This window comes from Chiloscyllium plagiosum, unplaced genomic scaffold (assembly GCF_037043375.1).
Source record: "Chiloscyllium plagiosum isolate Xiang-an unplaced genomic scaffold, Cpla_swu_hap1 HiC_scaffold_15, whole genome shotgun sequence".
Taxonomy (NCBI): Eukaryota; Metazoa; Chordata; class Chondrichthyes; order Orectolobiformes; family Hemiscylliidae; genus Chiloscyllium; species Chiloscyllium plagiosum.
This window is the reverse complement of record NW_028270153.1, coordinates 8,040,927-8,065,383: the sequence shown is the minus strand read 5'-3', so window position 1 is coordinate 8,065,383 and position 24,457 is coordinate 8,040,927. Positions and strand designations below refer to the sequence as shown.

The 24,457-nt window shown below is 42.0% G+C and overlaps 1 protein-coding gene and 1 long non-coding RNA gene across 2 annotated transcripts in view; one reads left to right on the top strand and one right to left on the bottom strand.

The window, feature by feature from the left end:
• The window catches only part of LOC148147606 (uncharacterized), a 138,109-nt gene that overhangs the window by 19,717 nt on the left and 93,935 nt on the right, over positions 1–24,457 (top strand). The window lies entirely within an intron of this gene.
• The window catches only part of LOC122559883 (double-strand-break repair protein rad21 homolog), a 151,539-nt gene continuing 136,429 nt past the window's right edge, over positions 9,348–24,457 (bottom strand). Inside the window, exon 14 of the mRNA XM_043709990.2 lies at positions 9,348–10,642. Within this exon, the coding sequence (XP_043565925.2) occupies positions 10,454–10,642 (189 nt within the window). The 3' untranslated portion in view covers positions 9,348–10,453. The remainder of the gene's footprint in view (positions 10,643–24,457) is intronic.

The following is a 24,457-nucleotide window of genomic DNA, read 5'->3' as shown; positions in this document are numbered from 1 at the left end:
TTATCACTGCCTAGTAGGAAATCTATAATATTTATTATAAGACCATATGATATAGGAGTAGAATAAGGCCACTCTGAGGCTTTTTTTTTCACTTGGATTCATAGGATTTGGGTGTCGCTGGCTAGCTCAGCATTAATTGTCCATCCTCTATTGTTCTCCTGAAGGTGGTGATGGTGAGCTGCTCCCTTGAACTGCTGTAGTTAAAACCAAAAATACTGGATGCGTAAATCAGAAACAAAAACAGAAATTGCTGGAAAAGCTCACCAAAACATTAACTATGTTCTATGTTCTAAAACATTAACTCTTATTTCTCTCTACAGATGCTATCAGACCTGCTGAGCTTTTCTAGCAATTTCTGTTTTTGCTGGTGTAGTTATATCCACAATGCTGTTAAGGAGGTGAGTTCCAGGATTTTGACCAGCAACAGTGATATAATTCAGGATGGTGTGTTGGCTTGGAGGGGAACTTGGACATGATACTTTTTCCATACATTTGCTGTCACTACCTGCAACTTCAATTTTGGTGTCATCCGCAAACTCACTAATCAGACAACCTACAGTTTCCTCCACATCATTTATATATATACAGGTAGTTCTTCTATAATGCAATAGTTGCATTCTTGTGCAATCCAGCCTTATAGAAGAATCACGCTTTAGAAACAGTACCTAAAGTGTTGGAGATGTAATCGCGTTACAGCCAATACATGTTTTAAAAGTTTGCGCTTTAGAAACAGTGTTCCCAATTAGTCAATCGTGTTACAGCACAACTGTGGGAATGAATCACGGGTTATAGCAGAAAGACCTGTATTACAAACAACAAGTGTCCCAACAATGATCCCTGCAGAACACCACTAATTAATAACCTCCACACCGAAAAGCACCCATCTGCTTTTCTGCACCACTGCTACTCTGTCTTCTATGACCAAATCAGTTCTGTATCGATCCAGCCAGCACACCCCAGATTCCATGAGACACTACATTTTATACCAGCCCACCATGAGATACCCTATGAAATGTATTACTAAGATCGATGTAGACAACATCCACTGCTCTTTCCTCATCAATCATTCTGTCACCTCCTCAAAAAACTCAATCAAGTTGATGAGACATGGCCTTTTCTGCACAAACCCATGCTTCCTATCACTAACATGTCCATTCACTTCCAAATGTAAATAAATCCTGTCTCTCAGTGTCTTCACCAACAGCTTTCCCACCACTTACATCAGGTTCACCACCCGGTAATTACCTGGATTACCTCTATTTCCTTTCGTAAAGGAACAACATTGGCCATTCTTCAGTCCTCTGGAATCTTACCTGAGGCCAAAGAGGATGCAAAGGGAAGGCTCCAGCTATTTTGTCCCATTTCTCCCACAGTATCCTGGGATCTTCCTCTGGTAACCTGTCTACCTTAATGCATTTCAAGACACTCAACAATTCTTCCTTCATTGTGTTGACCTGCCTGACAGTATTCACACACATTACCCTAACCTCAACATCCGTTACGTCCCGCTAAAACGTAAATACTGCTGTAAAGTACTTATTAAGGATCTCATCCATTTCCTCGGGTCCCACACATAACCTCCCACCTTTATCCTTGAGAGGACCTACTCTTTCCTTAGTTACCCTCTTGCTTATAATATATGTATTAAAAACCTTGGGGTTCTCCTTAAACCTGCTGGCCAAGGACATGTCATTGCCCCTTTTAGCCCTCCTAACTCGCAATTCCAACTTCCTACTTTCAAAACTACAGCGCACATTTTTAAGGTGAGAGGAGAATGATTTAAGGATATGAGGGGCAAATATTTTACAGAATGGTTTGTGTGTGGGTATTGTTATGAAGATGTGGGTGTAATTTAAGAGAGTTAAAAGCAGCAGAACTAACAGACACAGCACCAAGTGTCTCAATAAGGCAACAATGTAACACTTGGTCAAACAACTTGATTAGCTTGTTGCCTGGAGACAAAATCAAATTTGAATTCGGTCAATCAGTTTAAATTATACCTCAAAAAATATCAAACTTCAATCCAGTTTGAACTGAGTGTATTGACAATCTTAAAAGCCAATTAAACATTCCGATGCTTTTGGGAGTATAATACCGGGGAAAATTGAACAGTTGAGAGGAGAACTGTCAGGCTACTAGACTAGGTGGAATTGAGGTTCACAAGGAAGAGGTATTAGAAATCCTGCAGAATGTGAAAATAGATAAGTCCCCTGGACTGGATGGGATTTATCCTAGGATCCTCCGAGAAGCCAGGGAGGAGATTGCTGAGCCTTTGGCATTGATCTTTAAATTGTCATTGTCTACAGGAATAGTGCCAGAAGACTGGAAGATAGCAAATGTAGTTCCCCCGTTCAAGAAGGGGAGTAGAGACAACCCTGGTAATTATAGTCCAGTGAGCCTTACTTCAGTTGTTGGGAAAGTGTTGGAAAAGGTTGTAAGAGATAGGATTTATAATCATCTAGAAAAGAATAATTTGATTAGGGACAGTCAGCACGGTTTTGTGAAGGGTAGGTCGTGCCTCACAAACCTTATTGAGTTCTTTGAGAAGATGACCAAACAGGTAGATGAGAGTAAACCAGTTGATGTGGTGTATATGGATTTCAGCAAGGCGTTCGATAAGGTTCCCCACAGTAGGCTATTGTACAAAATGCGGAGGAATGGGATTGTGAGAGATGTAGCAGTTTGGATCAGTAATTGGCTTGCTGAAAGCAGACAGAGGGTGGTGGTTGATGGGAAATGTTCATCTTGGAGTCCAGTTACCAGTGGTGTACCGCAAGGGTCGGTGTTGGATCCACTGCTGTTCGTCATTCTTATAAACGACCTGGATGAGGGCGTAGAAGGGTGGGTTAGTAAATTTGCAATCGACACTAAGTTCGGTGGAGTTGTGGATAGTGATGAAGGATGTTGTAGATTACAGAGAGACATAGATAAGCTGCAGAGCTGGGCTGAGAGGTGGCAAATGGAGTTTAATGCTTACAAGTGAGAGTTGATTCACTTTGGTCGGAGTAACCGCAATGCAAAGTACTGGGCTAATGGTAAGATTCTTGGGAGTGTAGATGAGCAGAGAGATCTCAGTGTCCATGTACACAGATCCTTGAAAGTTGCCACCCAGGTTGACAGGGTTGTTAAGAAGGCTTACAGTGTTTTAGCTTTTATTAATAGAGGGATCGAGTTCAGGAACCATGAAGTTATGCTGCAGCTGTACAAAACTCTGGTGCGGCCGCACTTGGAGTATTGTGTACAGTTCTGGTCACTGCATTATAAGAAGGATGTGGAAGCTTTGGAAAAGGTGCAGAGGAGATTTACTAGGATGTTGCCTGGTATGGAGGGAAGGTCTTACAAGGAAAGTCTGAGGGACTTGAGGCTGTTTTCGTTCGAGAGAAGGTTGAGAGGAGACTTAATAGAGACATATAAGATAATCAGAGGGTTAGATAGGGTGGACAGGGAGAGCCTTTTTACTAGTATGGTGACAGCGAGCACGAGGGGGGCATAGCTTTTAATTGAGGGGTGATAGATATAGGACAGATGTCAGAGGTAGTTTCTTTACTCGGAGAGTAGTAAGGGTACGGAATGCTTTGCCTGCAACGGTAGTAGATTCACCAACTTTAAGTACATTTAAGTCGTCATTGGACAAGCATATGGACGTACATGGAATAGTGTAGGTTAGATGGGCTTCAGATTGGTATGACAGGTCGGCGCAACATCAAGGGCCGAAGGGCCTGTACTGTGCTGTAATGTTCTATGTTCTATAAGCCTAGCATGTAAAAAGACTGCTTGAAAAATACCTCTCTTAAAAGTACCTTTTTGATCAGTAACCTATGACGCAGAAATTCTTAAGAAGAAAACACAGAAAGATCTAAATAGAAGCACGAAAGCTGCCTGGTTTTGAGATAATAAGTGTGGTTTTGTAAATCTTAATTGGAAGTTTTATCAGTCTAGTATTATAGAAGGGAAGGTAAAAGATAGGTTAAAGGAAGAAATTGTAAATAGTGGTTAGTTAATTATTCTCTGTTATACTTAGGAAATAATGTTGTTAATTTTTACTTTAAACAGTTCTCGGCCACTCGGAGTTTTACAGATTACTGCACTGGATAAATATTTTCTGTGTTGCTGGTTTTAAATTAAGCAGGAGGGTTTACCCCATGTCGTAACAGTATGGACTGGCAGAGAAAGTGATGGATGCAGGTACAGTTACAACATTTCAAAGGCATTTGGATAAGTTCATGAATAGGAAAGGTTTGGAGTGATATGGGCTAAGTGCAGGCAGGTGTAGTTTGAGAATATGATCGGTGTGAACTGGTTGGACTGAAGGGTCTGTTTTTATGCTGTATGACTCTATGATTATAAGAAGAGCCAGGGCCCTAAAATTAGAACAGTGCATTTATTTTATCAACTGCATTTTGTCAACTAAAATCAACTCCTTACTTGAACAAAAAGAAACTGAGGATGCTGAAAATCTGAAACAAAAACAGAAAGTGCTGGAACAACTCAGCAGGTGTGGCAACATTTGTGGAAAGAGAAACCAAAATAACATTTTGGGTCTGGAAAAGTCTTTACTTAAATGTTTGTAACAATAGGCATATGTAAAATGAAACTGGTTAATAGAAAGGAAAATTGAAGACATACTTCTCTGGGCCGAATGTTCTTTTCCAGTTCTTGTCTTTCACTCTGCTGTTCTTGGATGCAACAGCTGTCAGGATGATACAAGCAAGATAAACTCTCAAGCTGAAAAAAGCTTTTACTCATTTGGTTTCACCATTGCACCTTGCTACAGTTCTGATCACTTAGAGACTTTATTTGATGGATAACTAAGATCTTATATTTATATATATGAGGTTGATTTGTAAAATAATGCCATATGGTTGGGTTACCTCTGTGATCAGACAGTGAAATATTGTTTTTACTGTGTAGTTCAAACAGGTGGGATAAACGTTAAAGATCATGAGCCTGTTTTTGGTTCATGAGCTTGTTTTTGGTTCATGTTAATCAGTGTTGATTTTAGCTTGTAAAGTACAGAGATTGAAAGCATTTAGACAATTCAGAGGACACCTGACTGTTGCTTTTCTGCTAGAAAGGAGATTGGAACAGTCCAAGGAAAGGGCAATTTGTGAAACTTCCAAACCTGGAATATTTGGTTAGAAGCCTGTAGGTTATTAAGAGCTGTAAAAACTCTCAGCTTTGTGAATATCCATGTAATAAGCTTTCACAATTCAAAGGAAATAACTACATATCCGATGAAAAGTTATACTTGATGCAAAACACTAATTCTATTTCTATCCAGATACTGCTGATTTTTTTCAGTGTTTTATATTTTTGTTTCAGATTTCTAGCATCTGTGGTATTTTGCTTTAATTTAGATAAATGTGAGGTGCTACATTTTGGGAAAGCAAATCTTAGCAGGACTTAATTTATACAGTTAGTTGTAAGGTCCTCTGGAGTGTTGCTAAACAAAGAGACCTTGGAGTGCAGGTTCATAGTTCCTTGAAAGTGGAGTCGCAGGTGGATAGGATAGTGAAGAAGGCGTTTGATATGCTTTCCTTTACTGGTCAGAGTATGGAGTACAGGAGTTGGGAAGTCATGTTGCGGCTGTACAGGACATTGGTTAGACCACTGTTGGAATATTGTGTGCAGTCCTGGTCTCCTTCCTATCGGAAAGACGTTGTGAAACTTGAAAGGGTTCAGAAAAGATTTACAAGGATGTTGCCAGGGTTGGAAGATCTGAGCTATATGGAGAGGTTGAATAGGCTGGGGCTGTTTCCCTGGAGCGTCGGATGCTGAGGGGTGACCTTATAAAGGTTTACAAAATCATAAGGGGTATGGATAGGATAAATAGACAAAGTCTTTTCCCTGGGGTGGGGAAGCCCAGAACTAGAGGGTATACGTTTAGGGTGAGACGGGAAAGATGTAAAAGGGACCTAAGAGGCAACTTTTTCACACAGGGGGTAGTACATGTATGGAATGAGCTGCCAGAGGAAGTAGTGGAGGCTAGTACAATTGCAACATTTAAAAGGCATTTGGATGGGTATATGAATAGGAAGGGTTTGAAGGGATATGGGCCAGGTGCTGACAGGTGTGACTAGATTGGGCTGGGATATTTGGTCGGCATGGACGAGTTGGACTGAAGGGTATGTTACTGTGCTGTACATATCTATGACTCTACTCATTCTGGGGTCTGGTTTGTCCAATAGTACGATCAGCTGGGGCCATAACAGAATTGTTTAGAAAAAGGAGCAGGGAAGTTCTCCACAGTATCTCAGTAGAATTTAGCATTCAGTTTGAGAGCAAGGAATTTGGGTCAGAAACAACTTTGCTAAGCTTAATCAAGGGTAATTACAAAGGAATGAGAGCACAGCTGGCTGGAGTGGACTGAGAAAGAGTTTAGCAGCCAAGACAGTTAAGGAACAATGGCAGGTGTTTAAGAAAGTAGATTGAGGCTCACAGCAAAGATATATTACAGTGTGGAAGAAGGATTCTAGAAGTGGGGTGAGCCAACCATGGTTAATCAGAATGGAATCAATTTGAAAGAAAAAAAACATATGCAATGTGGCAAAGGTTAATAGTAAGTCAGAAAATTGGGAACGTTTTACAAATCAACACATGACCAAACAAAAAGGGAGAAAATAAACTTTGGGGGCAAATTTACAAGTATCAAGATAGAAAAAATAGCTTTTAAAAAAGATATTAAAAAGGAAGACAGACGCTAAAATGAACGTAAGTCTCAACATGAACAAGACTGGGGAACAGGATTGAACAGATACTTTGCATCAGTCTGTACAGAAGACAATAACAGTATTCCAAAATTACTAAATAATCATTGGGCAAAAGTGGAAGAGGAAATAAATACAATAAGTATCACAATAGAAAAAGAGGTAGGAAAACTAATGAAGCTAAGGATCAATAATTCCCCTGGACTTGATAGGATGCATCCTTGGATATTAAAAGAAGTAGCTACAGAGGTAGTGAATGCATTGGTAGTAATCTTCCAGAAATCCTTAGGTTCTACAAATGTCCCAGAGGATTGGAAAACTGCCAGTGTAAATTTGATAAGGGAAACAATAATAGGTAACAATAGACCAGCTAGCTTAATATCTATCATAGGGAAAATGTTAAAAGTGTATCATAAGAACGTAAAGCAGAGAATTTGCAAATACATAATATAATCAAGCAGAGTCAGCAAGTTTTCATGAAGGGGAAAACACACCTGACAAATTTACGAGAATTCTTTGAGGTGGTAGCAAGCATAAAAGGGAAGCAGTAAAAGTAATATATTTGGATTTTTTTTAAGGTGTTGAAAATGTACCACTACTTAGTAAGATAAAAGCACATCGTGTTGAAGGTAGTATATTAGCATTGATATATGATTAGTTAACTAATAGAAGACAAAGAGTTGGGATAAGGGGGCATTTTTAAGATGGCAACCTGTACCTAATCAAGTGCCGCAGGGGTCACAATTATTTACATTATATTGATTTGGATGAGGGAAGTGAATGCTTTATAGCCAAGTTTGAGGATGGCATAAAAATAGATAGAAAGGCAAGTGATAAGAATTACACAGTCTGCACAATAATATAGATAGGTTAGCTAAGTGTACAAAAACTTGGCAGATGGAGTACAATGTGGGAAAATACAAGGCTGTGGAGCTGAACATTATTTAAATGGAAAAAGACTGCAGAAAGCTATGGAACAGAGGGATTTGGGAGCTGTTATGCCATGAATCACAAAAAGCTAGCAATCCAAGTTCAGCAGGTATAAGGAAAGGCAAATAGAATATTGGCCTTCATTTCAAAGGGAATAGCATAGGCAGGTTTTGCTGTAAGTATATAAGAACACTAGTCAGATCATATTTGGAATACTGTGAACAATTTTTGTGGACCTTATCTAAGGAAAGATAGATTGGCATTGGAGGCAGTCCAGAGTAGGTTCACCAGGCTGCTACCAGATATGATGCACTAGCCAGTGATGAAATGTTGAGTAAGTTGGGCCTGTACTCATTGGAATTTACAAGATTTGATTATTGTCGCATGTACCTAGGTAAGATGGAACCCTATTGAAATCGAGGATTCTTAGATGACTTGACAGTGTTTAGTAGAAAGGTTCTTTCCCCTTAGGGGAGAGTCAAGGTGTTCTGAAATTAGGTCCATTGTTCTGAAATTAACAGAGGTGAGGAGGATTTTTTTGTCAGAGGGCACTGAGTCCGGAATTCTTTACTACAGAGCAATGTCACAGTTTGGTGTTTAATTATTCAAGATTCAAGGGGTATCAAGGGCTATGGGGATAAGGTAAGAAACAGTAATTGAGCATTATCAGATCAGCCATGATCTAACTGAATAGTACAGTAGACTTTATGGGCTCCTTCTATGGTTTTACCTTGTTGTGCATACTACTGATATTTATCCATCAACCAACAATCACGAAAGCAGATTATCTGGCCATCATCATATAACTGTTTATGGCAATTTGCACTGTGTGTCATGTTTCCTACATTATGATAATTCCACCACTTCAGAAGTGCCTAACCGACCATCAATTGCTTTTGAAAATCCCAAGATTGTGAAAGGTACCATTAGATGCAAAACAATCTTCCTTATTTGGATGTAGGTTTGCTCACTGAGCTGGAAGATTCGTTTTCAGACGTTTCATCACCATATTAGGTAATACTTTCAGTGAGCCTCCGGATGAAGCACTGCTGGTGTAGCCCACTTTCTATTTGCATTCCTTATTATTCTGATAAATTTGAATCAGTCTAGCCAAACAGATATGGTCTTTTAGTCTACAATTTTTCCACTGATTTCGATAGCTCAGGAAAGTGCAATGAATGCATTGCTATTCCCAGTCATGTTCGAACAGCACAAGTGACTTAGAATGTTAATACTGCTTCTCCCTCCACAGCTGTTGCTAAATACAGTGTATTTCAAAAATTTCCTATTTCTGTCAGATGTCCAGAATCTACATTATTTTCTCTTAGTATAAGGTTCATTATTTTTTCAACCAGAACGTCAACTTCAAAATCATGCAAGTTTCCTTTTGGGAAGTGGTCTGAATTTTAATAACCTTAAACAACGGTTTACTCACTCTTGTTGTCATTGTAGATTGTGACAGAATCATATTTGGACATGCTGCTTACAAAATCTTCTGACAAATGTAACTAAATTACTGTTCAATAATATTTGGACACAAAAGTATGATGTTGTGCTGTAAATGCTATAAATCTAATCTCTTGACAGATCAAAACATACTTCTTGGCCTCCTATGCTTCTAATTTCTATAGTTAATGTAGCAACATAATAAACAATTCTGTCAGCCCACTGTTTGCAAACATCAGCAAAAACATTTATTTAGTTACAAAAGTCAAATAATCACAGCCAAAAATTATTGTTTCAAAGACCACAAAGCAAACACTCCCCATTGAGCAACAGAAGTAAGTATAGATTATTTTGTGCCAGTTATTACTGGCCAAACAAAAACCTGCCTTCAAAGTAAGACAACTGCATGGAATGATTATATCAAACAGAAAAACACAATGTGGAACAAATTAAGTTATCTGAAAAATACAACTATTTTGAAAAATAAAAAAAAAGCGCAAACCTAAAACTTTTAAACTAACATTAAAAAAACGGTTGAAATACTGCTGATGGAATGAAATGTACGATCTTTCCGAATATATTCAATGTTAAAAGGATGGACATTTTGATAGCATGAGGACATTCACCATTTACTAACCTAAATAAGTGTTTCAAGAACAAGACGGTTTTGAGGGTATGTCACCTATATTTGTCTCTGAGTTTCTAAACAACCCAAGTGAGGTGAAGTTTGGAAACTCAAGTAGATGTCTTTAGTGCTGCTCAACCTTCCCTGCTGTTTTCCTGTATTATCCGAGCTTCAGTACCCATATGCACAGGACAAGGAAAATCTTCTCGTTAAAGTTAACTTAGTGTGATTAAACAATGGATGTGAGAACATTATAGACCCAAGAACCCATCGTGATCAACTGCTAACTTCACTGTATCTAAATAATGTGAACTATGCAATGGTACTGCTAATGCACTTCCGTCGAACTTCAGTTTGTTCAATATCCTTTAAGTTATCCTCAAAAGTTAGTGAAAACTGACAAGGTTTTGAAACAGTAGATCTCGTGGGAATGCTTTTGTTTGCACAGCTCAACAAATTCTGAGAATTTAATAAGGCTTTTGGATTTTTAATTCATTTGCAACACCTTACCCTCCAGAATAATTTTTCCCTTCATCTTTATCCCTTGATGAATTTCTTGTTTAATCCAGGAGAACTGTGTGGTATCTCAGGTCAGAAATAAAATAAAACTCATGACATTTGTGACATGAGGAATTATCATCATCTGAATTATATGTTGCAATTATTAAACATTAGAAGGTATAAAAATACTTATTGTAATTCTGAAGGCTATTTTAAAGAGACATAAAGAATACAATATATATACTCAGAGGTAAAATCTTGTTCCTGGGGTTGCAATAATGTCACTATAAGATTCTTTTTGGGTGAGTTCAAGCACCAACTGTTTCTTGAGCATGAGGAGACTACAGAATTTCGCAGCAGCCTGTTTGCGATTGTGATCTCTGCACAGCTCCAGCAGGCTGAAAGACTTTGCACCTGTTGTGTCATGGATCCGCTAGAAAACAGCAAAAGTAGCAGTAAAATAAACCATTCCTCCCTTTATTAGCATGGAAGATTGCTAAAGTGATGTGTTTAAAAGACTGAAACCCAGGTAATGGGACAATACTAACAGCACACAACAGAGTCAAATGAAAAGCATACAGGAGTGTGTAAAATCTTGAAACAAGGTTATTGTGATGTAAATCAGATATATAAGACTGAAAAGCAATTGTGTATTTATCTATTCCCAATTAGCATCCCATCTTTCACCCCCTTAAACCTCTTCTCACCCAAAAATGTGCTGACTTTTGGTATTCTAATTCAAAACAAGTTTCACTTCCTATCACACCCCAATGTTCACACACTCACATTGCCTCCTGATCTGCAACATCTCCATTTAAAATTCTCATTCATCTCCTTCATTCATGTTCCTCCTTATCTCTGTAACCTCCTCCAATCCTACAATTATTCAAGATAGAAATATAAAAACTGGAGTAGGCAATATGGTCCTTTGAGCCTGCACCACCATTCAATATGATCATGGTTGATCATGCAATTTCAGTACCCCACTCTCGCTTTCTCTCCATAACCCCTTGATCCATTCAGCTGCAAGGGCCATGTTCAGTTTGTTAGATATATCCCTCTCGAATATATCTAACAAACTGGCCCCAACAGCTTTCTGTGGGAGAGAATTCCACAGATTCACAACTCTGAGCGAAGCAATTCTTCCTCATATCAATCCTGATTGGTTTACCTCTTATTCTTAGACTGTGACGCCTAGGTCTGGATCTCCCCAGCATCAGGAGCATTCTTCCAATATCAAGCCTATCCAGTCCCATCAGGATTTTATATGTTTCTATGAGATCTCCCTCATTCTTCTAAATTTCAGTGAGTACAAATCCAATCGATCCAGTCTTTCTTCATATGTCACTTCAATCTGGTGAACCTCCGCTGGACTCCCACAATAGTAAGAATGTCCTTCCTCAGACTAGGTCAGATGAGGAGACCTAAACTGTACACAGTACACAAGGTGTGGCCTCACCAAGGCCCTGTATAACTGCAACAAAACATCTTTACTCCTATACTCAAAGCCCCTCGCTATGAAGTCCAAGATGCATTCCTCACCACCTGCTGCATTGCATGCCAACCATCAGTGACTGTTCCACCATGACAACCCAAGTATTCTTGCACCTCATCTTTTCCTAAACTGCCACCATTCAGGTAATAATCTGCCTTCTTGTTTTGCCACCAAAGTTTTGCCACCTTACATTTATCCACATTATATTGCATATGCTAAGTGTTTGCCCACTCAGCCAGCCTGTCCAAGTCACCTTGCACCCTTTTAGCACTCTCCTCACAGCACACACTGTCACCCGCTATGTTGTCTGCAAATTTGAAGATATTGCATTCAATTTCTTTGTCCAAATTGTTAACATATATTGTGAATAGTTGGGGTCTCTGAACCCTGTGACACCCCATTCATCAATGCCTGCCACTTTGAAACAGACCCATTTACTCCAACTCTCTGTTTGCTGCTAAGAGATGGGAAATACATTAGGGAGGGAGTTCTATACATTAAGATCCTGAGTTGCTGAAGGTATAGCTACCAGTGGTAGAACAAGTACAACTGGAGATGCTAAGAGGCCAGAATCAGAAGAGTGTAGAGATCGCTATAAAAAGATTGACAGAGGTATAGGGATATGGGATTCAATTGTAAGGGGATGAGATAGCTGTTTATATGGCCGCAAATAAGAGTCTAGAATAGCATGTTGCTTCCCTAGTGCAAGGATGAAGGCTGTAGGACATTCTGGAGCTGTTGTGATGCATATAGGCACCAACAATATAGGTTAAAAAACAGTATGAGGTCCTACAAGCTGAATGTAGAGAGTTAGGAGTTAAACTAAAAGGTAGAATCTCAGAGGTAGTAATCTTGGGACTGCTACCAGTGCCACGTGCTATTCAGAATGGGAGTGGCAGGATAGCTAAGATGAATATGTGACTTGAGGAATGGTGCAAGAGGAAGGGATTAAAATTCCTGGGACTTTGGAACCAATTATCCTAATTAATGCAGGCCTCATACCATCAAAGTTAGCTTTCTTTAAGTTCAGGACCCTAGTTTCAGATTTAACGGTGTCACTCTTTACCTCGAAGAATTCTACCATATTATGGCCACTTTTCCCCAAAGGATCTTGCACCACAAGGTTGCTAATTAATCTGCGAGAAGAAAGTGAGGACTGCAGATGCTGGAGATCAGAGCTGAAAATAGGTTGCTGGAAAAGCGCAGCAGGTCAGGCAGCATCCAAGGAGCAGGAGAATCGACGTTTCGGGCATGAGCCCTTCTTCAGGAATGATTCGTGAAGAAGGGCTCATGCCCGAAACGTCGATTCTCCTGCTCCTTGGATGCTGCCTGACCTGCTGCGCTTTTCCTGCAACCCATTTTCAGTGCTAATTAATCTGCTCTCATCACAAAATACCCAATCCAGGATGGCCTGCTCTCTACTTGGTTCCTCGACATAATGGTTGAGGAAACCATCCCTCATATATTCCAGGAAATCCCCCTCCATCACATTGCTACAGGTTTAGTTAGTCCAATTAATATGCAGATTGAAGTCACCCATGGTAACTGCTATACCCTTACTGCTTGCATCTCTAATTGGTTCCAAAGTCCCAGGAATTTAAATCCCTTCCTCTTGCACCATCCCTCTTACACTATCCTAACGTACTCACCACTTAGTGGGCGGCACGGTGGCACAGTGGTTAGCACTGCTGCCTCACAGCGCCTGAACCCGGGTTCAATTCCCGACTCAGGCGACTGACTGTGTGGAGTTTGCACGTTCTCCCCGTGTCTGCGTGGGTTTCCTCCGGGTGCTCCGGTTTCCTCCCACAGTCCAAAAGATGTGCAGGGTCAGGTGAATTGGCCATGCTAAATTGCCCGTAGTGTTAGGTAGGGGTAAATGTAGGGGTATGGGTAGGTTTCGCTTCGGCGGGTCGGTGTGGACTTGTTGGGCCGAAGGGCCTGTTTCCACACTGTAATCTAATCTAATCTAATCTAAAACCATCTCTACAGCTCTCTTCACTTTAAAAGTGCTCTTTAAAGTCTGTCATCTTTGACCAAGCTATTGGTGATCTTTGTCAAACATGTCCTTTGGTAGTTTATTGTCAAATTTTATTTAATGGCATTCTTGTGGTAATGTGGGATATTTCACTGTGTGGTACAGGAGGAGACCACAGTCTGAAGTTCACAATGCAGTGGAGATGTGGGTATTACAAGGAAGTATTTGGCCATTTCCATTCTAACTGAAATTAATGGCAGAACAAGACATTTTGTATTGCTTGACATCTTCAGAGGAATATTATATTGATTTACCATAATGAATTTATAGCTATCAAGGAAAAAATGAACTTACTTCCTAATAGGTACAAAACAGATAGTGAAATAAGTAAGCAAATTCTACATAGTTGACAAAGAAGTAGAGAATTATAGACTAGTAAGTCTGGTATCTGTCATTGGAAAATTACTAGAGTCCTTAGAATGATTCAAAATTTTAAACTGCTCAGAGATTAGCGTAGATTTGCAAAGGGGACGACATGTCTGCCAAACCTGATTAGTCAGCTCTTTCAAAAGTTGAAAGTAGTGGAATGTTTATGCATGTCACTTAGATGGACTTCCATAAACTATATGATGAAGTCCTTCACAGGACACTGTCAGTTAAACTTGAAGCTCATGGAATTGAAAGCTAATTAATGACCACACCCTGTATTGGGAAATCGGCTGAGCAGCAAGAGACAGCATGTGGGAGAAATGGGCAAGTACTCTCAGGTACAACGTAAGAAACATTTGGACATGTACATGGATAAGAAAGGTTTTGAGGGATGTGAGCCAATCACAGGCAAATGGGACTAGTTCAGTTCAGAAAACCTGGTCAGCATAGCAAAAAGGCCAGTTCCCGTGCTGTATATATCTATGACTCTCATTCAATTAGTGTTTCCTGCAAGGATGTATTTGGACATCAACTATTCTATCTATTTATTATTAATTAAATGGTGGGACAGAAAGCTATACAACCAAGTTTAGCAATGACATAAAGATATGTGAAAACATAAAATTACAAAGAAATTTTAACCGATTAAGTGAATGGGAAAACCTGTGGCCAACAGGTTTCTATTAAGGCTGATAAGAGATTGTCCACTTTGTATCCAAAAGAATAAAACAATATGAAATAACTCCACTGAGGCTGGTATCCTATCATCAAGTCACCCCTTTATTTACATGTGGAGAGTCCTTGACACTGATCCAGCTTACTCAGAGCCAGCAGTCAGGACCTCTGACACTCCTGTCAGCCAGGACACCCTGACTAGACCAGATTAACAGTCCCAATCAGGGAACTCATAATCCACAAGGTCCCCACTACATCCCTTCCCATCTGAATCCGAAGGCATAGGCTGGTTTGTTTTTTTTGTAGCTCATCTTGGGGTGTTTTAGCATTGGGTCAGGTTCCTCCAACTCCACCCCTGATATGGGCAGCACATAATGCATAGTAGCTCACTTCTTGTGCCTGGAAGGTCTCAGAGTGAATTCTCCTTTTAAGGTGGTAAAGGTGTCAAGAGTGCTACATCCATTGTGTCTGTCTCATTTTCCAAGGTATCTTCAACACTTGACAGACAGAGAGAACCGATGGGTTCTGGAACGGTCTGAAAGGCAGTTGAGGGGCTGGACACACCATTTGTGAGTTTACAGCTTTCATGTGATCCACATGCTTGTCCAAGGCTGTCACACTTACCTGAACCTTAACATCACTGGACCTCACCTCGCATTTACCATGACTCTTATTCATGCAGGACCCTTCCTATGGTTTCTAAACCAAACTTCATAGACTGTCTTTCGCTTAGTTCAGTCCTGTGTCCGGCATTAACATTCGTGATGCCATTTCATCCTCTTCCCCCAGGTCCAGGAAAATCAGATTTAACCAGATATGGAATCTACTTCCCATTAACAACTCTGCTGGAGCTATCCCTGTACTTGCACAAGCAGTGGTCCTATAATCAAATAGGAACCGGGGCAGTTTGGTATTTAGTGAAGCAGTAGGCTGTTTTTTTAAGCCTGCCTTCAAAGTTTGAACCACTCGTTCTGCCCCAACATTGGATAACGAATTGTATGGAGCTGTCCTAATACAACAAATACCATTCGAGTTTAGGAAATACTCAAATTCCCTGCTGGTAAATGATGGCAGGTTATCTGTGACCAACTTCTGGGAGTCCATGTATTGCAAAAGAAGCTCGCAGCCTTTCTTTCATCATCCCCGTGTTTGATGCATAACTCTATGCGCATCCAACCACTTTGAGTGGGCGTCCACAATGACAAAAACATTCAGCCCATGAAAGGACTTGCACAGTCAACATGTAACCAAGTCGAGGGTTTACCTGGCCTTTACCACGAATGTGGGGAGCTGCTTTGATAATCTTTGTCCTTGTTGGCAATCTGGGCACTATTCCACCAATGCAGCCATGTCTGCACACAATCCTGGTCACATCTTCATTTTAGAAATCCCTGGATGATCCTAGTGGAGTTCAGCCAATATCTGACTGCGGCCTCTGCTCAGGACAATCACGCTAGCTCACCATTATAACATACCACCCTCCACTCTAATCTGTTCTTTTCAGATCCAAAATATTTCAATTTCGGTTGTGACACCTTTTTGGTTTCCCCGTTATCACCAGCTACTGCAGTTTTTCCAGGACCAGATCTTTCTGTGTCCAAAGTCTGATATTGTCAGCTGTAACTGGAAGTGTGTCCAGAAAATTTTAAAACAGTGGACTTTCAGTGGTGGTAGCACCAGCAGTATATCTGCCAGTGGTAGGTAGCTCAGTGCATTTGTATTTGCTACTTGGCCTCCTGAATAGTATTCCAGTTTGTAATTATGCATACTTAGTATTAGAGCCCACTGCTAAATTGGGCCTGAAGTTATTGGCAGCTGTGTCTTGTCCTCTTTAAGTAGACCCAGCAGGGGCTTGTGGTCTGTTATCATTACAAATTTACAGCTGTAAAGATATTGGTGGAACGTTGACTCCATATATGACCATCAAACCTTCCTTCTCTATCTAGGTATATTTACACTCCGCATTAGCCAAATTCCTGGATCCATACGCTATTTGGTGTTCCTTTCCATTGGGCCACCTACAAGCTAATACTAACCAAATGCCATATCGGGAGGCATTACATGTCAATATTTGATCTTGCCTGGGATCATAGTGTGCCAACACCTTACAGGATGATAGCTGTTTCTTCACTTCTCTGAAAGCTATGACTTGGTTATGTGACAATTTCCAAGGCTGACCCATTTTAAGAGTTGATAAATGGAGGCCAGGTTACGTATGAACTTTGTGTAATAGTTCACCAGCCCAAATAAAGACTAGGCTCAGGTACAGATGTGAGAACCGGGGCACCTTTGATTATCCTCACTTTGTAATCTGGTCATATTGACTCTGTAGTCCAAATAGGTCACTTGGGGTGCCTGAAATACACATTTTTCCCTTCTAAGGTACACACCCACCTGGAAGAAATATCTAAGGACGATGACCAGGTTCTTTAAGTGCTTCTTATTGGTCTTCCCTGTTAGACAATAGACATTAGGTGCAGGAGTAGGCCATTCTGCCCTTCGAGCCTGCACCACTATTCAATATGATCATGGCTGATCATCCTTAATCAGTATCCCGTTCCTGCCTTATTTCCATAACCCTTGATTCCACAATCCTTGAGACCTCTATCCAACTCTTTCTTAAATGAATCCAGAGACTGGGCCTCCACTGCCCTCACCCATCAGCAGAAACATGTTTCCTACTGCCAGAGTGTCCAATCCTTTCATAATCTTATACGTCTCAATCAGATCCCCTCTCAATCTTCTAAACTCAAGGGTATACAAGCCCAGTCGCTCCAGTCTTTCGGTGTAAGGTAATCCCTCCATTCCCAGAAAAGACCTCGTGAACCTACGCTGCACTCCCTCAATAGCCAGAATGTCTTTCCTCAAATTTGGAGATCAGAACTGCACACAGTACTCCAGGTGTGGTCTCACCAGGGCCCTGTACAGCTGCAGAAGAACCTCTTTGCTTCTATACGCAATCCCTCTTGTTATGAAGGCCAGCATGCTATTAGCCTTCTTCACTACCTGCTGTACCTGCATGCTTACCTTCATTGACTGGTGTACAAGAACACCCAGATCTCTCTGCACTGCCCCTTTAACCTAAATTGATTCCATTTAGGTAGTAATCTGCCTTCCTGTTCTTGCCACCAAAGTGGATAACCATACATTTATCCACATTAAACTGCATCTGCCATACATCTGACCACTCACCTAACTTGTCCAGGTCACCCTGTAATCTCTAACATCCTCATCACATTTCACCCTGCCACCCAGCTTAGTACCATCAGCAAATTTGCTAATGTTATTGCTAATATCATCTTCAATATCATTAACATATATTGTAAAAAGCTGCGGTCCCAGTATTGATCCCTGCGGGACCCCACTGATCACTGCCTGCCATTCCGAAATGGAGCCGTTTATCACTACTCTTTGTTTCCTATCAGCCAACAAACTTTCAATCCAAGTTAGTACTTTGTCCCAATACCATACGCCCTAATTTTGCTCACTAACCTCCTAAGTGGGACTTTATCAAAAGCTTTCTGAAAGTCCAGGTACACTACATCTACTGGATTTCCCTCGTCCATCTTCAGAGTTACATCCTCAAAAAATTCCAGAAGATTAGTCAAGCATGATTTCCCCTTCATAAATCCATGCTGACTCTGACCTATCCTGTTATTACTATCCAGATGTGTCGTAATTTCATCCTTTATAATAGACTCCAGCATCTTTCCCACCACTGAGGTCAGACTAACTGGTCTATAATTTCCTGTTTTCTCTCTCCCACCTTTCTTAAAAAGTGGTACAACATTAGCCACCCTCCAATCCGCAGGAACTGATCCTGAATCTATCGAACTCTGGAAAATAATCACCAACGCATCCACGATTTCTCGAGCCACCTCCTTCAGTACCCTGGGATGTAGACCATCAGGCCCCGGGGACTTATCAACCTTCAGACCTAACAGTCTCTCCAACACCAATTCCTAGCAAATATAAATTCCCTTAAGTTCAGGTCCTTCAGCCACTGTTACCTCAGGGAGATTGCTTCTGTCTTCCCCAGTGAACACAGATCTGAAGTACCAATTCAATTCTTCTGCCATTTCTTTGTTCCCCGTAATATATTCCCCTGTTTCTCGTCTTCAAGGGCCCAATTTTAGTCTTAACCATTTTTTTGCCTTTCACATACCTAAAAAAACTTTTACTATCTTCCTTTATATTATTGGTCAGTTTACCTTCGTACCTCATTTTTTCTCTGCGTATTTCCTTCTTAGTAATCCTCTGTTGTTCTTTAAAAGCTTCCCAGTCCTCCGTTTTCCCACTTATCTTTGCTATGTTATACTTTTTCTTTTTTAACTTTATATGTTTCTTAACTTCCCTCGTCAGCCACGGCCACCCAAGCCTCTTCCTAGGCTCTTTCGTCCTTTTTGGAATGAACTGATCCTGCAACTTCTGCATTATACACAGAAATATCTGCCATTGTTCTTCCACTGTCATCCCTGCTAAGGTATTGCACCATTGAACTTTGGCCAGCTCCTCTAGACTACTGTTTGGGGGCCTGTAGATAACTCCCAAGAAGGTCTTTTTACCCTTAGTATTTCTCAGCTCTATCCACACTGACTCTACATCCCCTGATTCTAGGTCCCCCCGCGCAAGGGACTGAATATCATCCCTTACCAACATGGCCACCCCACCTCCTCTGCGCATCAGTCTGTCCTTACAATAGCACGTGTAGCCTTGAATATTCATTTCCCAGGCCCTGTCCACTTGAAGCCACGTCTCAGTTATCCCCACAATATCGTATCTGCCAATTTCCAAAACAGACTCAAGCTCATCCATCTTATTTCTAATGCTTCGTGCATTCATGTATAGTATTTTAAATTTGTTACTGCCCTCACCCTTCCCATCAACTCCTATTTCACTCAACCTTACAGCATGATCCCTTTCTGAGTTTTCTGCCTCATTGATACAGTTCTCTTTCTTGACTTCCCTTGTTCTAACTTTCCCTCCAAATTCCTTCTTAAACAATCAGTTTGTCCCCTCCCTCCCGCTACTTAGTTTAAACGTAGCTGTGTTGCAGTAGCAAACCTGCCTGCCAGAATGCTGGTCCCTAACCTATTCAGGTGCAAACCGTCTCTCTTGTAGAATTTATGCTTACCACAAAACATACCCCAGTGATCCAAGAATTTAAATCCTTGCTTCCTGCACCAGTTCCCCAGCCACACGTTCAAGTCCATTATCTCCCTGTTTCTGGCCTTGCCAGCCCGAGGAACTGGAAGCAAACCGGAGATAACCACCTTGGATGTCCTGCTTTTCAGCCTTCTTCCTAGTTCTCCGAAGTCCTGCTGTAGTATGTTCCTAGCAATTATAGAGTCACAGAGTCCTGCAGCATGGAGACAGGCCCCTTCACCCAAACTGGTCCATGCCGATCAAAATGTCCATCAACGCTAACCTCATTTCCCTACAGTTGACCCATATCCTTCTAAACCTTTCCTATTCATGTATCTATCCAAATGCCTTTTAAATGTAGTTAATGTACTCGCCTCAATCACTCCTGCTGGCACCTTATTCCATATGCGTACCACATCTAGATAAATGGTGACCTGGGGCAGACCTTGCAAAACGTTCTCCATTGTCTGTTGAGAAACTGCACATGCTAACGATACCCTAAATGGTAGTCTTGTATATTGGTACAAACCTTTATGGGTATTAATTGCAGCATACTTCTGGGAATCCTCATCTAACTGCAATTGCAATTACGCACGGCTCATCTCTGTGAAAGACAGACCCCTGCCAGCTTTGCATAAATCCTCTATGCAAAGGATTGGGTATTTAAACCGACCCATCAGGCTTCACAATTGGTATGACCGGTGTTGCCCATTTTGCAAATTGTACTGGTTAGATGAATTCTTCGCTTTCCAGCCTCCTGATTTCAGCTTCTACTTTTGTCCATAAGGCAAATGGCATTTGGCAGGCCTTACAGAATCGTGGAATTACTTCTTGATCAACATGCAGGATGGCCTTTGATAGTCTCTAGACCTTCCTGAAAAGCTTCTGGATATTTAATTAGGACCTTACTCCTAGCCATTTTCTAATCGAAAAACGTTGAACCAATCGAAGTGAACCTTCCTCCACCAACTTTGCCTGATCAAGCTTGGGTGCAAGCCTTTAACTACAATCAGTGGTAACTGAACCAGCTGCTTCTCATACAAGACTGGGACCAAATTTGGACCTTTGATCTGTAAAGGTTCCCTGGTATAAGCTCCCAGTCTAGCCAAGGTCATGCGCAAACTTAAGGAGTCGAGAGTGAATTTTGTTAAAGACTGGTTCTGCGATCATTGAAACGGCTGTCCCAGTATCAACACCATTAGAACCAGGTGACCATTTAACCAGATGCTTACTTTGATTGGTTCTGATTTGGATGTTGCAAAGAAATTTAACTGCTAAAAGCCAAATGGAGATGAATTTTCCAGAGTATGCACTCGTCTGGACACCGGTCTATGAGTTCTCTTACTCCACTTAGATCTAGTGGGACTTTTCTGCTGTCTTAAGTCCGTACACTGGCAGCAACTAAAATAGTTTGCTGGTCTGGATCCTGAAGAAAATTTTAACTATTTGGCAGAGGCATGACTTTGTTTTGGGGTTTTGCTGTGGGTTGACCTAAAGTCCCTTTGGTCAGGATACATCCTGAGTAAGGCAATGCAATTGCCTTTATTCAAGTGGTGTTGCCCAAGCCCAGTCAAATTGGCGAAGGTGTCCATTTCCATTGCCATAAGACCATAAGACATAGGAGTGGAAGTAAGGCCATTCGGCCCATCGAGTCCACTCCGCCATTCAATCATGGCTGATGCGCATTTCAGCTCCACTTACCAGCGTTCTCCCCGTAGCCCTTAATTCCTCTAGACAACAAGAATCTATCAATCTCGGCCTTGAAGACATTTAGCGTCCCGGCTTCCACTGCACTCCGTGGCAATGAATTCCACAGGCCCACCACTCTCTGGCTGAAGAAATGTCTCCGCATTTCTGTTCTGAAATGACCCCCTCTAATTCTAAGGCTGTGTCCACAGGTCCTAGTCTCCTCGTCTAACGGAAACAATTTCCTAGCATCCACCTTTTCCAAGCCATGTATTATTTTGTACGTCTCTATTAAGTCTCCCCTTAATCTTCTAAACTCCAACGAATACAATCCCAGTATCCTCAGCCGTTCCTCATATGTTAGACCTGTCATTCCAGGGATCATCCGTGTGATCCCTGGAATGCCCTGCAACTCATACCCCACTTGTCATATTACCAATGATAAAATCAATTGTAGTGGGCTTGGAGTCCAGTTGGCTTCAGATATTAGGTGCTTTTACGTAGTTGCATCATTACTCATACAGTTGTCGCCACTGAAATAACTTGACAGAGGGCAGTATCCCATCACCAAGTCACCCTTTATTTACACATGGAGAGTCCTTGATGCTGATCCAGCTCCCTCAGTACCACCTCTCAGAATGAACAGAACTTCTGACAGTCCAGTTTACAGATTTTGTTTCTTTTCTTGTCCCCCCACCCCAGCACTCATGTTGTGTGTGCAGACGTAAGACCCAGTGAATGAAGTAGTGCATAAAACTCATGTTCCACAATCAGGAAGAAAGGAAACACCCGAGCGGCCTTTGAAAGCAGCGCCCTCCTCACCAAAGGGAGGTTCAAAAAGTGAAAGGAGAGGGCAGGGACTAAATCAAAATAAGCCGGAGGGAGAAATAAAACACTCCACTCCCCGTGGTGCTCACCTCTCCCTGAAAACCTCGAACGTGATGGTAGACACCGCATGCTCCCTCTCTAAGGACACCCAGGCCCGGATGTAACCAAAGAAGAGGGACAGGCAATTGCCCACAACGACCCCCTCCAGGGCCCGCTGCCTGGACCTGTTTATGGCCAGTTTGGCCAGGCTCAGGAGCAGACCACGAGGAGATCGTCTGACCTGCCCTCCCCTCTCCACGCCAGGTGCTCAAAGATCAGGAACGTGGGGCTGAAGTGCAACAAAACACAGAGAAGATTATTCAGAAAACTAAAAATGGAGTGCAAACACCCACACCCCATATATACATGGTCTACGGTCTCCACAGCATCACAGAACAAGCAGGTGGGCTGGGAGTCCATGAACCACCACAATCTGCAGTTGCAGAAGACCAGTGCATGCAACACCCTCTACCCCAGATCCCCAAGGGAAAGGGGGAGGACTCCCACATAGAGAACCCTCCACTGGGGATCCCCACCACCTGATGGCAAATGGGAACACCAGGATGTGTCCCGGCAATGGATGAGGGAAAAAAGACGATGTACAGCAGCAATCTTAGGGTCCACAGTTTTACATCCCTACAGGGGAGAAAACTAAAATTACGGAGGCGGCTCAGGTTGTGGGGCACAGGCTCCTGCAGGAGAAATAGGACCTTGGGACCAATGTGAAATTCTGTCTGGGTAGGGGCACGCACAGACGGGATTTCACTGCACACCTGAGCATCCTCCAACTGGTTCACGATGCTAGATCCAAGCACTGCCGTTTTAAGGCATCGAATGGCAGTGGCCATGAACCAGACATCTACCGCTGCCTTGCTTGCTATATCCTGTGGCAGCGTCCAACCCAGACCACCGCCACCCAGCATGTCCACGATCCTAGTTAACCTCACCGCCATGGCACTTCCCTCAGACAGCCACTCGAACTTGTGAGTACGGAGTTGCAGATTCCTGAGCAAAGGCTCTCTGATGACAGTCGCTACACGGAGGGTAGGCCCAACACAATTCAACCATGTTCCAGACAGTGATTAGGTCCTGGTAAAATACAGGCATCGTCCTGAGGGCAACCTCCAAACCATCACGATCAATAAACAGGAGCTGCGTGTTGTAGTTGAGATTATGCACCTGGCGGAAAAAATACATCACCAGCACGCACCACCAAGGGATGGCTCAACGGAAAGGTATCGCTGCAAGGTCACCACCTGTTGCACACCAAAAACAGACCCCCTCCTCAATTGGGAGATTCAGAACATGTGCCATAACCCAGTGCATCTTTTTATCCCAGAAGAAGTGAACCAATGTCCTCTCAATGTGAGCAACAAACCCAGGAGAAGGGACCAAAGGGACCAAGCAGTAACACAGCATGACAGCCACCAGCTGTTTTATGACCAGCATTCAACCCCTGTAAGACAGCACTCGGAGCGGTCCTGTCCAGCGGCTTAGGTGAGCCAAGACTTTGGCCTCCAGTTCCTGCCACTTGGCAGGCTAGGATTCCTCAGCCGGGCTGAGGCAGACCCCCAGAAAGAGAACAATAGACAATAGGCAATAGGTGCAGGAGTAGGCCATTCTGCCCTTCGAGCCAGCACCACCATTCATTATGATCATGGCTGATCATCCTCAATCAGTATCCTGTTCCTGCCTTATCCCCATAACCCTTGATTCCACTGTCCTCAAGAGCTCTATCTAACTCTTTCTTGAAAGTATCCAGAGACTTGGCCTCCACAGCCTTCTGGGGCAAAGCATTCCATACACCCACCACTCTCTGGGTGAAGAAGTTTCTCCTCAACTCTGTTCTAAGTGGCCTACCCCTTATTTTTAAACCGTGTCCTCTGGTTCGGGACTCACCCATCAGCGGAAACATGCTCCCTGCCTCCACAGTGTCCAATCCTTTAATGGTCTTATACATCTCATTCAGATCCCCT